This window comes from Anthonomus grandis, chromosome 22, assembly GCF_022605725.1.
Source record: "Anthonomus grandis grandis chromosome 22, icAntGran1.3, whole genome shotgun sequence".
NCBI lineage: Eukaryota > Metazoa > Arthropoda > Insecta > Coleoptera > Curculionidae > Anthonomus > Anthonomus grandis.
In genome coordinates this window covers 28,200,555-28,216,930 of record NC_065567.1, presented here as the reverse complement: position 1 = coordinate 28,216,930, position 16,376 = coordinate 28,200,555, and the positions used below count along the sequence as shown (strand labels likewise).

The following is a 16,376-nucleotide window of genomic DNA, read 5'->3' as shown; positions in this document are numbered from 1 at the left end:
TTTTTTTTAATTAAAACCATCTATGTATGTTCGGAGATGGATAATTATTATACTAAAAGTATATCGTATGCTACACAGTAATATTATATATGTCATATCAGGGTCATTTTATCACATATTTAAGGTGTAATCGTCGAGTATAAAAACTGAATATATAAATCCCTTGTCCTTTGAAATTTTCTCCCTTTTGCAAACAGAATCGTATATGATATACCCAAATTCTATAGTTTAATAAATAATACCTTGACTATATAGAGTTGATAAATATACCAATTGTTTTAATTTAAAGACCATATTTTTAAACCCAGTTAATGAAAAATTGTTTAAGACCAATAAATTTGATTTTTTTTCAAAATTTAATGACTAGTGTTAAAAATGCTGAATTTCCACTTATTCGCGATAAAAGATGGCACAATTACGGCAATTTTTATAGCGATACGCCTTGATTTCTAAGATTTTTTATCACCTATAATTGTCTTAAAAAGCATTTTTCTCAAGCAATTATTTTCTGCAAAAAAAAACTTTTTTCATTAATTCTACCCTTACCCCCCCACCCACCCCACACAACTTACCAGTAAGAAATTGTTTTCAAAAATCATTGATTTCCAAAATAATACGCATGAATAACAACTGGTTTCGTCGTTAATTTCCAATCAATTTGTTTATTTAAATTTGATGTAATTAAATATATATGTATATTAATGAATATTTAATATAAAAACAGTGCTCTTATGGATATTGTGGACAAAATACAATGATTTTTCAAAGGAATTTTTTACTGGGTAAATTTCTGGGGTGGGTGGGGGGGGTAAGGGTTGTGTTGATAAAAAACAATGTTTTTGCAGAAAAAAAAGCCGAAATTTTCTCCCTTTTGTAAACAGAGTCGTATATGATATACATATATTCTACAGTTTAACAAATCTGAATATTTATAAAATAGAAGATAATTCTGATGCTTCACATTTTATTTATTCTTTTAAATCTGTTATTATGAACAGTCTTTTGTCAACCCGTTCCCCTGGATCAAATTGTGAAGTATATACAGTATCGGACAAAATTAGAGAGACTCGACTACTTACGTCTTTTATGTAAGATAAAAATGATTAAATTCCTCTTTTTGTGCTGAAGGATGTTATGTTTTGAAGTAGTTTAAAAAGGCACTAAAATAAATTTAAAAAAAAAAAACATTTCTCAAGATTTATTAGGAAAAATAAAAAAATGCTGTGCGACAAAATTAGAGAGACTTATCCTTAAAGTACATTTGTACCTTATACTAATGAAACTAACCTAATACTTTGTCCAGTACCCTTTATTCTGGATAACTTTTTCACATCTATTCGGCATCGATCCAATGAGATTCGAAATTACAGCCGGATCCATTGATTTCCAGGCATTCTCGATTTCTTCAAATAATTGAGCACAATTCCCGATGTTTTTAGTGCGAATCTTTTTCTCTATAATCTCCCAAAGATTTTCAATTGGGTTCAAGTCCGGCGATTGCGGTGGCCATTTTGCTCTTTTATTAATTTTTGTGAGCGACCTGAGTTATAGGCTACTATAATTTCTTCTTTTAGGTCTATGGAATAATGTTTACCACGAGGCATTGCTAATGATATTCTCAAACTAATAAACAGAAATTAAACTAATCGCGACTTCAGCGAAACTAAATACAAAATGAGTCTCTTTAATTCTGTCGCAGTAATTTTTTATCAATGTTAAAAATATTCTTTAAATAAATGTAAACATGAGCTACAAAAATGAATTGTTGATAATAGAATTCTTGTCAACTCCGGTATACACTGCTTAACAAATATTAATATTATTTCAAGTACAAAAAATTGGAGTTGGCAAATAGAGAAGTCTCTCTAATTTTGTCCGATACTGTATATTTAATGAATATCTAGATAATCTACAGGCTTTTATTTAAGATAAAAGATTACTCATTGAGGAAGATACTTCTCTATATACACCAGTTTCAAAAGAAATATTGATGTAAAAAAAGAGCAAACATTGATAAAATGTATAAACACTCTTATAAATATTTTGATAAACAAACAGAGACAAATAAATAGTTGTGACGTTTGCAAAACTGGCATGAGCAAATGATTTTATTAATGCTCGAAATATAAGAATGGTAATGTAATTTAATGCAACCAGAAAATTATACATACATCATGGATAATTAAATTTTTTTAAGAAAATTGTAATTTCATACCTCATTTATATTATAACAGCGCAATTATATTTCGTATTGCCGTTCTCAAATTACACTTGTAGTACCAATTTTTTCTGAGCTTTGCAACACGAATTTTAAAGCAAATTCCCTCCGTCCCTCGGTCTCCGGTTCCCTGCCGATGCCGCTCAATCACTCGGCATTACTCATTACAATTTTTTAAAGAGCAAGATCTAGATCTGGTAGGGCAAATACTCATATAATTCCGATCAATGTTCCCTAAGGTAAGTCAATTGATCTTTAAATTATATTTCGTATTGCCGTTCTCAAATTACAATAATTACACTTGTAGATGTTTAAAGAGAAATAAGATCTAGATCGACGTGATGTCAGAATGTAAGAGGTTCTGGATAACATCACATAACCAAAAAATAGAAAAATAAAGATTTAGAATAATGTATTTTATTAAAGAAGAACATATATATAGTATATATAATAAACAAATTTTATAATAATATAATATTAATACAAAAAAACCTATTTTTAAATCTTTTTACACGTTTATACTTTTATTAAGTATACTTCTAGCAAATAATGTAGAATCAGAACTCAAAGGGCGATTATAGACAGTGTTAGATGTGTTACTTTTTTGGGTCCATCCAGCGGCCTTCCTAATCACTTCTATCGAAACTCCAGCCCTATAGGCTGCCGAAGTCGCTTTGTGTGGTTGCTGGATGAACATGCTTGGCATTAGTTAAAATTAACCAATCGTCTTCGTCAGACCTATGAGTCTGTGTTCTTTGTATATATTCATCAATTACTGAGGCTAAACATAGTAAAGGATTTTCAGTAAATTATGGAACAACCAGCAAAGGTTGACAATTATTACGACTTGATGTCTTTATTAAATCTGGAATTTTAATTTCTAGCAATATTTTTAATTCTAATTTTAGACAATGTCTGTATTCTATGTCCCGTTACTAAAGCAAGTAAAGTTACTAGTTTACAGGTCAATTGGTACCTCCGGTAGAGGGTATATTTTTGCTAAATAGTCTAGAGCTAAAGAAGGGTCCCACGTTATTTGATATTTAGGTTGAGGAGCTTTCTGTCTATATATTCCTTTTAAAAACCGTTTAAAGAAGATCTATCAATGAAAAAACAAAAGATAAAGCGGAATATTTTGAATTTAAGATAGAGTATGATGCTCCTGTATTATATTGTTCCGTTAAAAATAAAAACAATGTGTCTAACGAATTATGAGTTATATGGAGATTTTGATTGTGACATACAAAAACTCCACCACTTACGATAATAAATATTGTATTGAGTAAATGTACTTGGTGCCAGAGAAGATATGATAAGTGAGATACCTAATAGCGGAATTCCTCTACGGAGGAAAGCCTGCCTGACAAAATCCGCCACAAAGGATGTTTCTGCCTGAAAGGGGAAATTAATAAGGTTTCACTTGGTTAAAAAACTAAAGATTTATTTAACAGTAATCTTTGATATAGAGCGTACCACGGTTGAGAATTCCATCGAGGAACTACTAAAAAACCTTGAGCTTTCTCATCAATTATTTTTCTTAAACATTTAGTAATTAGGCAAAAAGGTGGAAAAGCATAAAAAAAATCTTTTTGCCATGGAAAGGTAAAAGCATCCACTGTTAAGGAATTCGGATCAGGTTTCCATGAAATATAGCGGTTGCATTTCGTATTTAATTTTGTTGCAAATAGATCTATGCTTGGTGTTCCGAACTTAGAACAGATAATGGAGAGAACCTCAGAATTAAACCAGGGCAACATTCCTGGAGGAAGAGAAGTATAAGAAATCTACCACTAGGCACAATCCTGGACTTCCTTGAAGCTACAGAATTGAACCTGTGGGACTAAACATATGGTACACAATAGGACTGCTTCTCAGCAGACCGCAGTATAGGGAGCCACAAGGCACCACCCAGCGGTGGAGTTTTAGTGGGTATAAAACGAAAAAGACTCGACACTGAGTCCCACACTACTGGGGGCGGCGCCGCGTAACCAGTGTTCATAAAGAATTTCTCTACCGACCCAAAAAAAAAAAAAAAAAAAAAAAAAAAAAAAAAAAAAAAACCTCAGAATTTAAAGAATATTCTGTGTCAATATTTTGTAACCAAGATGCCCTATCCGCAAAAACATTTTCTTTAGTATTTATATAGGAAGCAAAAATGTAAATATTTCGGTCTTCACACCATGTCCACAACTCTCTGGCAATATTGTTCAATTTTTTGACTCTTACACTTCCCATGCGGTTAATGCAGGATACAGCCGTTGTATTGTCAACACGAAGAAGTATGTAACAATTAAAGAGATGTTGGGCAAATGATTTTAACGCGTCAACCATTTCTAAATAGTTAATGTGGTGTGAGGCTTCAAAGGAATTCCAAAAACCATTTATTGATTGATCCTTGCAAAACGCGCCCCAAGCGGTTGGAGATGCGTCGGAAAAAATTTCTAAATCGTAATTTTTACTTGGTAAAATTGGCATTCCCTTATTAAACGAAGGACATTTAAAATCAGTTTTCATATAATCTGAGACTACCAATTTCCGTTTATAATTTTGGTTATTACGTTGTAAGGCTGTACATTTTTCCCGTTCCAAAAATTGGTACTACAAGTGTAATTATTGTAATTCTTCGAACGGCAATAGTCATATAATTCCGATCAATTTTCCTTAAGGTAAGTCAATTGATTAATTTTGAATTATAATTATTCAGGGTAATTTCTGGGTGATTTTATTGATTTACTTATCGTAACACCCTTTATAAATTCGACTTTAAAACTTTACGCATTGACTCTTCCGTTGATAATTTATTGACAGTTTTTGTTATGGAAATTACTATTAAATAAAGTAGGTGATAATTCCTTGGTAAATTTATTACTTTTTTAATACATTACTGTATAAATTCTACTTTACAAACTTTACTCTTCAAATAACAAAGTTCCTAACTAAATTAAGTTGTAAGTTTATGCATTGTGGAATCTGGATGAATAATGATATTTTGTAAATGTTTTAACAAGCGTATATAACTGTTATTTTTTATTATATAACTTTTAAGCTATTATTTTTGTGTAATATATTTTGTGTATATATCAATATTTTTTGTTTAATTTCTAAAACCCAGACCTATATATTTAGTAGGAAATGTATGATTCAAATAGAAAAAAGTGATAAACCGAGAAATTTGCTTGATTTGGAGACTTATTAAACACTATTACAATCTACCTACTGCAATTTCCTAAAGAACCACACATTATGAACTAATTTAAGCGCATTAGAAAAAAAAATTCAAATTTGGCACCATAATCAGATTTTAAATTTCCCGCTATTATAACATCACAAACCCATTTTCGCGTCCGATCAGTACTACTCCTCGACATTCAGAAGGCGCAACATTCAGTCGATGGCACAGTGTTCTATTGGCGCTTATGAAGGTTCATTATCTAAGAAGTATGGTGATGATGACACACTGACACTGTTGACGTTGACAGTTAAAGAAAAAAAACTGCTTCAAATAAGACCGTTTTATCTTCCCAAATCCTTAACCTAGAATCACGTTTTTAGTCTCAACTTTTATCATTGTGAAAAAAAATAATGAACATATTTGAAATAGTTCTTATGCCCTATGTAAATATTCTCAAAAATAAAAACCTAACCAAAACTATCTCTTCCCAATTGGTTTGTCCTGTTGTGAGTCGATTAAGCATGCTCAGGCGGCTCTAATGACGGCTAGTGTATAAGTATGCGCAATAGTCCAATTTTTTTCTTCTACACATCACCTATAGTCTATTTTAATGAGAGCAAAGAACCTCTTGGAATAAATATAGAATGAGTTTTTGTGTAAGCAACAGAAGGCAAATCCTAGACAAACTCGGTACCATCTCAAACACAAAAGGGTCATAAAATTGACACAACCACTTCGCTTTCCAATAAACCGTAATAAATTAAACTCCAAATCATAAGTTGTTTTCTTTTATAAATGCTGCTCATGATTCGCCTATAGTTGTACTCTCAAAAATTTGGAAATGGACTATATATAGTGCATGAAGAAGTAACAGCAGATAATAAATAATCGAAGTTTGTCGCCCTAAAAATAAGTCAGTAATTAACCACTTTTAAAATTATTTGATCCAAATCATTGCTTCGCTTATTATAAACGTGGACGAACAAAAAAAAACGAAACAGGATGCAGTAAAATATCGTATATCCTCACATGTCGTGAGGCGAGATTGCTCCAGGACGAGACTTGAGATTATCGGATCCATAGCAGAAAATAAATGGTTGTTACGATACAAAAGGTTTCCGATTTACAATTCCAGACCTTTACGAGCGGAGACAGAAAAACGAGCATTTTTATATTTCAACACCCGATTGAAGGGCACTTTTTTCGGGATTCTTGATGCAATTTAATGCGTCAAAGAGTTAATAAGTCCCCATCTCAATTACGACACTTAAACGTTCAAGTCTGAGTAAGATAATGAAAAGGCCCCTTGAATTACCTTCCGTACATATTTTTAGAGGAACTAATGGAACAATTCGCAACTAAAAGCGTTCAAATTTAATAACTTTTAATTAAGTCTTTAAGGGACTTCTCCTCGGAAACGACAGCAATTGAAACGGTCGCTAGTTCGGATGGAACTTGAAAATCTAAGGGAAATTTTGATGAGTTTCTGTTGATAAGGAAAATTTTATTTAACCTCGGGAAAACAGGGAAAAAAATGTTAGTTAAGTATGTCAATTTAAGTCAGTTTTTAAGGGATTAAATTTGGGTTAAATCTGATAAAAATTGGCGGTTTTTTAATGTCATCAACTCTGTTTTTTTTAATTAGGAAAAAAATGTTGGTGCAAAATTTACGTAAAAAGTATGTTTACGAAAAGTCTATCCTTGTTTGAGGCACACTTTTTGTAAAAATATATTTTTACACTTTAAGTGTCATTATTTTATTTTATGATAAGTAGATTATTATGCTAATTCTGTATATTTTTTTTAATATCAATTTGGCTAAAATAAAAAATTTAAACCCAAACTTTGAAATTTTGAATAAAAATATTTATTTTCACCTAACCTCACAATTAACGAAGTAATTTTTTTTTATTACACAAGCCCCTTTGACGTCATACTCATTTTTAAAATAAAATTCCCTAATAAAGCCTTTGATTATATCAATGCTTACCTCCACTTCATACACCCCCACCAATTTAACCGGATGCCTAACAAGGAGAATATTAACCATGGAATAAATCCGAAATAATTTATTCCACCAATGAACATTCCTTAGATCTACCGCAATAAGACTTAATAAATAGTTCCAGCAACCGATCAAATATCTCTCTCTATATCCAACAATAGTATTTGAACAATTCGCTAAACTTCTTTAAATGGTTTTTCGCGAAAATTCAAATTTCCCGATCGGAACTTCAAGGGGCTAAAACGTTTACAATTTAGCCACATTCGTTGCTCGGAATTGGTCCACAATGCAAGAGTGTCAAAATAGTGCAGCAATAGTGATAAATAGATATACAGAATAGTGCTTGGAAGAGAGAGAAAATTAAAAAGGGAAATTAAAATAAACTGGAAAAGTGCTATACATATATAAGGGATGAAACAGAGATATTTTACAATTAAAATTTAGAAGGAAAGGGGGGAGGGAACTAATTATTTGGATATATAGTTAATCCCTAAATCTACGTTTATCACTAATTAATACACAATGCCTGATTACAGTGTCCTTAGTTGACCATCCACTTAAGCATTACTGGCTTCCCCCATGAACGGGTGGAGCAGAGGGGGGTGGTAAATGAAAGCTTTCACCCTTAAGTGAATAACCGTACATGTGCTTAAGTATATTTTATGATCTAAGATAATGAAACTTCCGAACAGCATGTATAAAAAGGTTCCGAAGGTTTAACCCTTCGTCCCCTGAAAACTTCCCTTCTTTTACCGCCTCAAATCCCACACTTATCGATTTTGCATTAAATTATATATCGCCACAAGTCCGAGTAAATAAGTTCCCTTATTGGGTGAAATGCTGCGGATGAGATTGCTTGTGAGCTAAAACACTAATTTCCTTCTACATATATAGAAGCGCTAACATGCACAACACTTACCTGTCAAATAAAGAAAACCATTAAAATATCATAAACAATCCTTACTTGGATCAACGAACTTAATATGACTTATTTTACCGGTATAACCGGAAAAGGCGCAGGCGCAGGTGCCGTGCAATAAACCGAAACAACGCGTGCGTACTTACCGGCGCGTTGAGACAAGGACAGGTGCAGTGGTGGATCGAACGGACGCTCTCCCTGGATACAGAACGTCCAATTTTTAAAGTCGAAGCAGGAGTGGTGGACGTCCGTCGTTCCAGGATACCCCTGGTGGCCATCGAGGAGTATGGCGCCAGTTGGAAGGCGTTCGACGAACTGCGATTGCGCGAAGGGTGGGCTGGAATGTTTTGCTTGCATCCTTTTACGTCTAATCTAGATATGAGAGAAATATTTCATGACCTGTCAGCAAATAGTACAATGTGTTAATAGAATATAGTACTGTCTAAAAATTGTACTTAAAAGGACTTGCGCATGACCAGAGGCCTCGTATCACTAGTCAATTTTTGCATTTATTTTATCTAGCATTAAAAGTTTGAAGCTAACAATATACCTTGTCATAGACTTGGGCCAATTGTTTGATTTTTTTAGCAAATGTTTGCACATATGGTTAAATGTTGATCTTGTTGAAAATGTTCAATTTTGAAGACAATAGAGCATGCAACATGCAATTAAAATTCGCTTACAACCGACTGAGCATGCGCAATCTTTTAAATGCTGCACGTTCTATTGAGCACTTGGACTTGGATTTTAATTTTGAAGAGACACTTTCCAGTGTTGAAGAATCGCTCTGTCTATTCTTCTCTAGCACACTTATCATCTTAATACTGCACATCTTTATCTCCTACAGTAAGTCTTTGAGAAGAAGTTCGTCGATTCATTATCGATAAAAGATTTGTGATTATTGAACTTTAAAAGTCCTCAAGAACTTATTTACAATGTTAAATATTCGGCACACTCACTGATAATTAATGCCTTAAGCTTTGACAAAACTTACTATGATGTCGGAACTATTTCTCATAAATTCTCTTAAGTTTAAATTTTAATAATTTATTTCTAATTTCAAAAGAATTAAACACAAAAAAAAGCTAAAAAACCTGAAAAAAGCAGGTGATTGAAAATCTATCCAGCGAGTCTGAAAAGATTTTGTATGTTCCTAACCTGAAATTTCTTCAATAATTATTCGTTTATTTTAAAAAACTAAATTTCCCACTTCCGCGTCATCCTTCACCCAGTCAACACGTGGTCGTTCTATTCCTTTCCTATTCTTCGGATTCCTTTCCTAAACCCTTTCTTACCCCTTGCCATTGGATATAACGTGCCTTTAAGAAGTAAATTTAGTAAAAGTTTGTTGTTTTCGAGAAATAAAATAAGGTTTTATCACGTTTTACTCGAAAACCTTAAGGTTATGTGAGAAAAATATAGATACAAAAACTATAGACTTTTTAGCACCTATAATTTTCTTAAAAAGCATTTTTCTCTCAGGCAATTATTGCTAAAAAAACGTTTTTCAATAACCCTACCCTTACCACCCCCCACCCACCCCACACTACTTACCAGTAAGAAATTGTTTCAAAAAAATTATTGTTTTTTTAAAATAATACGCATGAATAACAACTGGTTTTGTCATTAATCAAATAATATAGTTTGTTTATTTAAATTTGATATAATTATATATATGTATATTAATAAATATTTAATACAAAAACAGTGATTTTTCAAAATAATTTCTTACTGGGCAAATGGTTGGGGTGGGTGGTGGGGTAAGGGTTGTACTACTATGGTTCAATAAAACATTTCAAAGTAATGGAAGATAAAGTAAGAATAACAATTATGATATCCAACCTCTGATAGGGAGATGGTGATACAGTTCCTGTACTTAACACAATATTTGCATTTAAATTTGATTAGTTCAGAAATTTCTTGGTGACGCAGGACCTCTGACCACGAATAAGGCGTTTGCAGTACATGCTTTTAATTGACATCTACATCCGGTAAAACTAAAACTATTAAACGTCCTTACCTGCAATGTAACTCGATATCAGGCACCGACCTGGTGCTGTTTTCTTCCAAACAAACAGAACCGTCCTCCTCGCTGTCAGAGAAGACCGATAGTTGCGGATGTTGCGAAGAAACCAAAAAAGTGGTGCATTCCTGGCGCATTAAAACTGGTTTCGAGCAATTCGCAGGTGACGAGCTTGTCAGTGATTGCTGACCCACTAGTAGACTCGCTCTTTCATCCTGACTACTCATTCTGCAGTAGCTGACTACTCATTCTGTAGTTAGCCGCGGGCTTAGTTCTACGACCCTATAATAACCAAACAACCCATTTTTTAGATAAAAAGATATTTTTACAATAATTCAGTAATAAAACAGTATAACTGTTAACAACATTAGTCAACGTCAAAGGCCTCTCTTCTTCCCTCTTTTATACGCTCTAATCGGCGTTTAACAATATTAACAGGATGCCCTTTTTGAGCCGAAATATTTTTCAAGGGTGACTGTGTCGACCTAATTATCCGAAGCTGCCAACAGTAAATTTGATATCCTTTGTCAAACAACCCCGTTGGCATCATTATTACGATGTATGCGTACGTCGAAGCGCGTGTCCCCATAAAGGGTCAGAATACTGTGATTTAAATGGTTTATTTGGAGTTGGATTGAACTAATCAATATTAAGTGTCCTTTTATAGGGAAACACGCCTGAGGCTCTTGTGTAACACCCTTATATCGTGTCAAGGGTGTTACATAAAGACGACGATATACTCGAGACTGCTTGAGACTACTTAGGTGTCAGTGGAAAAAAGTGTCTATTGTTAAGCTATTTACAAAAAAATATTGATAATTTTTTTTAATGGTCTTAGCAATATGCTAAATATAGGAATTATTTCTCCACATATTTTTTTTACTTAAACATTATATTTGTTTAGTGTTTAATAAGTTCGTTTTTAGGAGAATGACCCTGTGAATTTATACTGCCGCTCACAAAGGCGGCGCATGCTCCGCAACCAAATTACGTCACCGCGCATACCCATAAGTCATCTCTTGCCCATGGGTGATTCTTTAAGAATAATCTAATTGGTGTTAAATAAATATTGCAGGTGATGAAAACAAGCTAGTGATACTAAATGAATATCTTATTTTTTCATGGATTTTATACTACTGCCTAAATTATCTTGTTAATATTAATAGTACGTTTTTATTTGATTATGTCAATTTATAAAGATACAATAAATTCAATTTCCCAAGTTCTGAACAACAAGGGGCAGTCTACTCGAAACTCGTTCATTCAGATAAACCTAAACTTAAATAAAAAAAGAATTATAAGTAAAAAGAAATTATACTATTAATGGCTATAGTCATTATTTAGCAAGTATCTTTTAAAATTGTATTTAATTTTAGTTTCATTATCAATTTCTACTATTTGCTATAATAAAGAGTTATAGAGTTTCATGGCATTATGACTAAATGATCTTTGGAACATTACTGTGTGATGTTAAGGCATTATTATCATATCTGAAGTAAACCGCGAAAATAAATGTTGTAAAGAAGTGCGTAAAACTTCAATAAAAAATTTATTATTCTATGGAGATCAATGAAATTGCACAGAGACGTTAATGAGAGTCACAGAATTCACTAAAGATCATAATTAAGTCAATTAGTTTAATAAAACATGACTTATAGGCCAGTGAACCTATAACAATCTTACGAGTCTTATTATACTGAGATGTCAATTACAGAAACTGTAATAAAATATTTATGCTTAAAGGCATTTGAGTTAAATTTTATTCAATGTTAAGGAAGGTCCTAGAAGTAATTTAAAATTTAAATAAAGTAAATCGGTTTATTAAAACGCGAGTTATAGGCCAGTAAACCTGAACAATTTTTATAGTTTTGCTATACAGGGACGCTACCTACAAAAGTTTGAATAAAAAATCAATTATTGAAGGGAGTTAAATGAATATTCACAGACACGCTAAAAAAAATCCCAGTATTCATATAAATCAGATTATTGAAATACGACTTATATGCCAGTGAACCTAAAACAACTTTACGAATTTTAGTATACTGGATCGTCGATTATAGGAACTTGAATAAAATATCTCCTAATAATGCAATTTGAATGAAATTTCAACTAAATCTTACAAAAGATTCTAGAATTAATTTAATACCTAAATGTAGCAAATCGGTTCATTAAAACGCAATTTATAGGCCAGTGAACCTAAAATAATTTTTCTTAGTTTGCTATACCGGGACGCTATCTACAAGAACTTGAATAAAAAATTAATTATTAAAGGGATTTGAATGAAATTTCATAGACTAGTTAAGGAAAGTTCCAGTATTCATTAAAGATCATAATCAGGTAAATCAGTTGAATTAAACGTGAGCTATAGGCCCGTGAACTCAAAACAATTTTTCTAGATTTGCTATAAAGGAATACTACCTACAAAAACTTGAATAAAAAATTAATTATTAAAGGGATTTTAATTAAATTTTATAGACTAGTTAAGGAAGGTCCCAGTTTTTATTTAAAACCATAATCAAGTAAATCAGTGTAAGAAAACGCGAGTTATAGGCTAGTGAACTCAAAACAATTTTTTTAGTTTTGCTATACCGGAACGCTACCAACAAAAACTTCAATAAAAAATTTATTATTCTATGGAGATCAATGAAATTTCACAGAGACATTAATGAAAGTCACCGAATTCACTAAAGATCATACTTAAGTTAATTAGTTTAATAAAACATGACTTATAGGCCAGTGAACCTATAACAATCTTACGAGTCTTATTATACTGAGATGTCAATCACAGAAACTGTAATAAAATATTTATGCTTAAAGGCATTTGAGTTAAATTTTATTCAATGTTAAGGAAGATCCTAGAAGTAATTTAAAATTTAAATAAAGTTTTTTGCACGAATAACAAATTTATTTTTAAAACTCCTCCTGTTTCGTTAAACTTTAAATAGAAAATTCTCTAAATGAAAATATCCAACCAGTTTAACTCCCTAATAATCCAAGAATTATGGTCATACTTTCGTTTAAATATAAGACGTATTTTGTATCTTCCTAATACGATAATCACAGTAGTTGAACAAGACTAGGATTCGCAAAGCTTTTTATTACGTAATTTAAATCACTGCTTTTCATTACGACCGTAAAAGATTTCTAACTCACAAGTGGATTATTATGTCTAAGATACTGTTTTCCACATCTGATATCCCCTAAACCTTCTGAAATAGTGTTTTTATTACTTAATAAGAATAATTTTAGACAAGACGTGTAATTTCATTACAATTATCCAAAATTCTTCGTTTTTCTTATGGGAAATACTACACAAACCTGCTACATATTTAGGCGCCAAATACATCAAACCTTACAAACCTAGTTTGGTTATAAATACCCGAGTAAGCTTGCCAAGAACTATGTTTATGTGCCCTTTTAATAAATCGCCCACTATCTATGCAATCGCATGTAAATAACGTTTTAGTGTCACAGAGGGGGGGCTAAACCTATTGCTTAGGGAAGGTCGGGTTATTCAAATTGATGTCACCCCCACAACCCTCCTTACCCATAAGTGATATTTCTTGACTGTTCAAAAAATTGATTTAATCGACAATAATAATCTATAACAAATTACGCTGTCTGTTAAAATGATCGATCATCCTTTAATACGATAGTTATCAAAATTTCGTTTTGACATGATAAAGCCTCTATGTTAAAATGCTCACACACATATGTATATAGAGCGAGTTTTATTGGTGTTTCCGATTAGGGGATTAAACCAACCGTTAATATTAGATAATTCCTTTACAAATTAAACCCATTACTGTTATTTTACTACTTCCGGCTAATCCCTTTTATCCCTTTTAGCGCGCCTTTGTCTCCTGAATCAATTACACATTTAATTTATTTTGGAACAGTTCCATTACCTACAAGATTTAGTTAGCACGGATTTATGTTATGGAGAATCACCCAAGAGACGACTTATAAGTATGCGTGGTGACTCACTTTCGTCAGGAAGCATGCGCCGCCTTTATGAGCGGCATTATACACTGATAAGGTCATTCTCCTAAAAACGGATTTTTTAAATATGATAAGATCGCTCGCTATACTTTTTCATCAGTGGCTTTATTAACCTTTTGCCTCCAGCAACTATATTACAGACGTGTACTTGAGATGAGGGCTCTCCAGGGTATTATGCTGTTTAATGAAGCAATTTATATCCCTAAAATGTTTAGGGGTTAGAATTATAATAGTCAAGGCTAGAACAAAGAGCTTGGCTTAACACGAATTAGGTCCAATATTGCCTATAATGGATATTACTGTTTCACTGCGGATTAACATGTTACTTGCAGAATAGTGGCTTACTAGTCTAGTAGAATTTTTTTTACATTTATAACACAATAGTGTGAAAAAACAATTAAAATTAAATTTATGGTCATTTAATTCTGATAATATCGCTTTTATCTGATACATTAAGCCGGATTAAGTAAATTAAACATTTTTAGTAACTAAGCCATTGACAAAAACTGATATTTTTATTTGTGAACGTGGTTACTATGTCGGAGGTAAGTATTATTAATTAATAGTGGTGTATTTAAGGTTTTAGGGGGCCTATTTTCTTTTAACTTACGTGGATCAATCATTTGCTTATGTAAAGCAAGAATTATTTTATTTTAGAATGATTGAGGGTAGTTATAAGGGTTTTTGAAAAGTAATAATAAAGAAAATGTATGATTAGGGATTTACATGGAGAAAGTATAGGCATTTTTAAGTAATGCCAGGCTTTTGGTTATATACAGGGTGAGTTTTTTAAAGTGTTACAATGCGATATGTCAAAAACGGCTGCAATTTTTTTTTGACATTTTGGTGACATTTCAAGTGTACCGGGGGGCACTTTTTGTGATATTTTTGACATTTGTCCCTTCACCCCACTAAGAGGGGGGAGGGTCACTTCCTTATTTTAAATGGAATGACGTGTTTTTTTATTCTTAAATACGAATCTACATAAAATATGAAGCCGTTTACAAAAAATTTTTAAAATTGCTTTGCTGGTTACGGAATTATGATCAAAAATGTTTTGATTAAATTTAAAAATAATTCGAATATTTTACCATAATAACAGCCGGTTGCCATGGAAATCCTACGGTTTATTTTACTAGTATGGATGGAAATGAAAATCCTAGTAACAGTAGGATTTCCATGGCAACATAACAAGCAGTGTCACATAAAAATTTAGACGTGTTATTAACAAGTATTGTGTTTAAAAAGAAAAAAATGGAAGCGAATTTCAGTGTAGAAGTAGATATGTTGTTAATTTTGGGGGAGTGCAGAAAAAATTATAGGGAGGCTGCAGTAGTGTGGGCCGAGAGGTTTCCGGATATTCCAAAATCTCATATGGCCTTTAAGAGACTGGAGACCAGAAGTCATATGACTGGTAGTCTAAAAAGTAAACGACGAAATCGGATTAAAACGCAAACAGATGAAAATAAGGCAGTTGCTGTATTAGGAGCAGTAGCTATTGATCCTCAAATCAGTACCAGGCGGCTTGCTTTAGATGCTGGAATTAGTCAATCATCAATTATAACAATTCTGCACCGGTACAAGTTTCATCCTTACCACATTACACTTCATCAAGAGCTTTACGGACATGATTTTGAGAATCGCATTAATTTTTGCACATGGATTTCAACAAAAATGCGTGAAAATAACCATTTTTTGAGAAACGTTATTTTTTCTGATGAGGCTTCTTTTAATAATTGCGGGCAGGTAAGATTTAACTTATTTAAATTAGAACATATTCAAGTTTTGGTTGTTTGTTTTTCTAAAAGGTAAACAGGCACAACATGCATTACTGGGCAGCAAATAATCCTCACTGGATGAGAACTGTACCAAATCAACATCCCTGGTCTATGAACGTATGGTGTGGTATTTTCGAGGATAGAGTTATTGGTTCGCATTTTTTCACAAATTTTTAAGAAATCAGTTACCTCGTCTACTAAACGAAAATTTAAATCCTAACGTATGGTTTCAGCAGGACGGAGCCCCACCCCATTATGT

General features: G+C 32.4%; 2 protein-coding genes across 4 annotated transcripts in view; one reads left to right on the top strand and one right to left on the bottom strand.

Moving 5' to 3' along the window:
- Positions 1–16,376, bottom strand: part of LOC126748280 (small conductance calcium-activated potassium channel protein) — a 102,970-nt gene that overhangs the window by 22,921 nt on the left and 63,673 nt on the right. For all 3 annotated transcript variants that reach the window (XM_050457398.1, XM_050457399.1, XM_050457400.1), the window contains 2 exons: positions 10,335–10,619; positions 8,461–8,686 (listed from right to left, as the gene is read on the bottom strand). In XM_050457398.1, coding sequence (XP_050313355.1) covers positions 8,461–8,686; positions 10,335–10,564 — 456 coding nt within the window. In that variant the 5' untranslated portion in view covers positions 10,565–10,619. The remainder of the gene's footprint in view (positions 1–8,460; positions 8,687–10,334; positions 10,620–16,376) is intronic.
- LOC126748282 (sodium- and chloride-dependent glycine transporter 1-like) overlaps positions 14,742–16,376 on the top strand; it is a 38,794-nt gene continuing 37,159 nt past the window's right edge. The window contains exon 1 of the mRNA XM_050457401.1: positions 14,742–14,884. Coding sequence (XP_050313358.1) covers positions 14,876–14,884 — 9 coding nt within the window. The 5' untranslated portion in view covers positions 14,742–14,875. The remainder of the gene's footprint in view (positions 14,885–16,376) is intronic.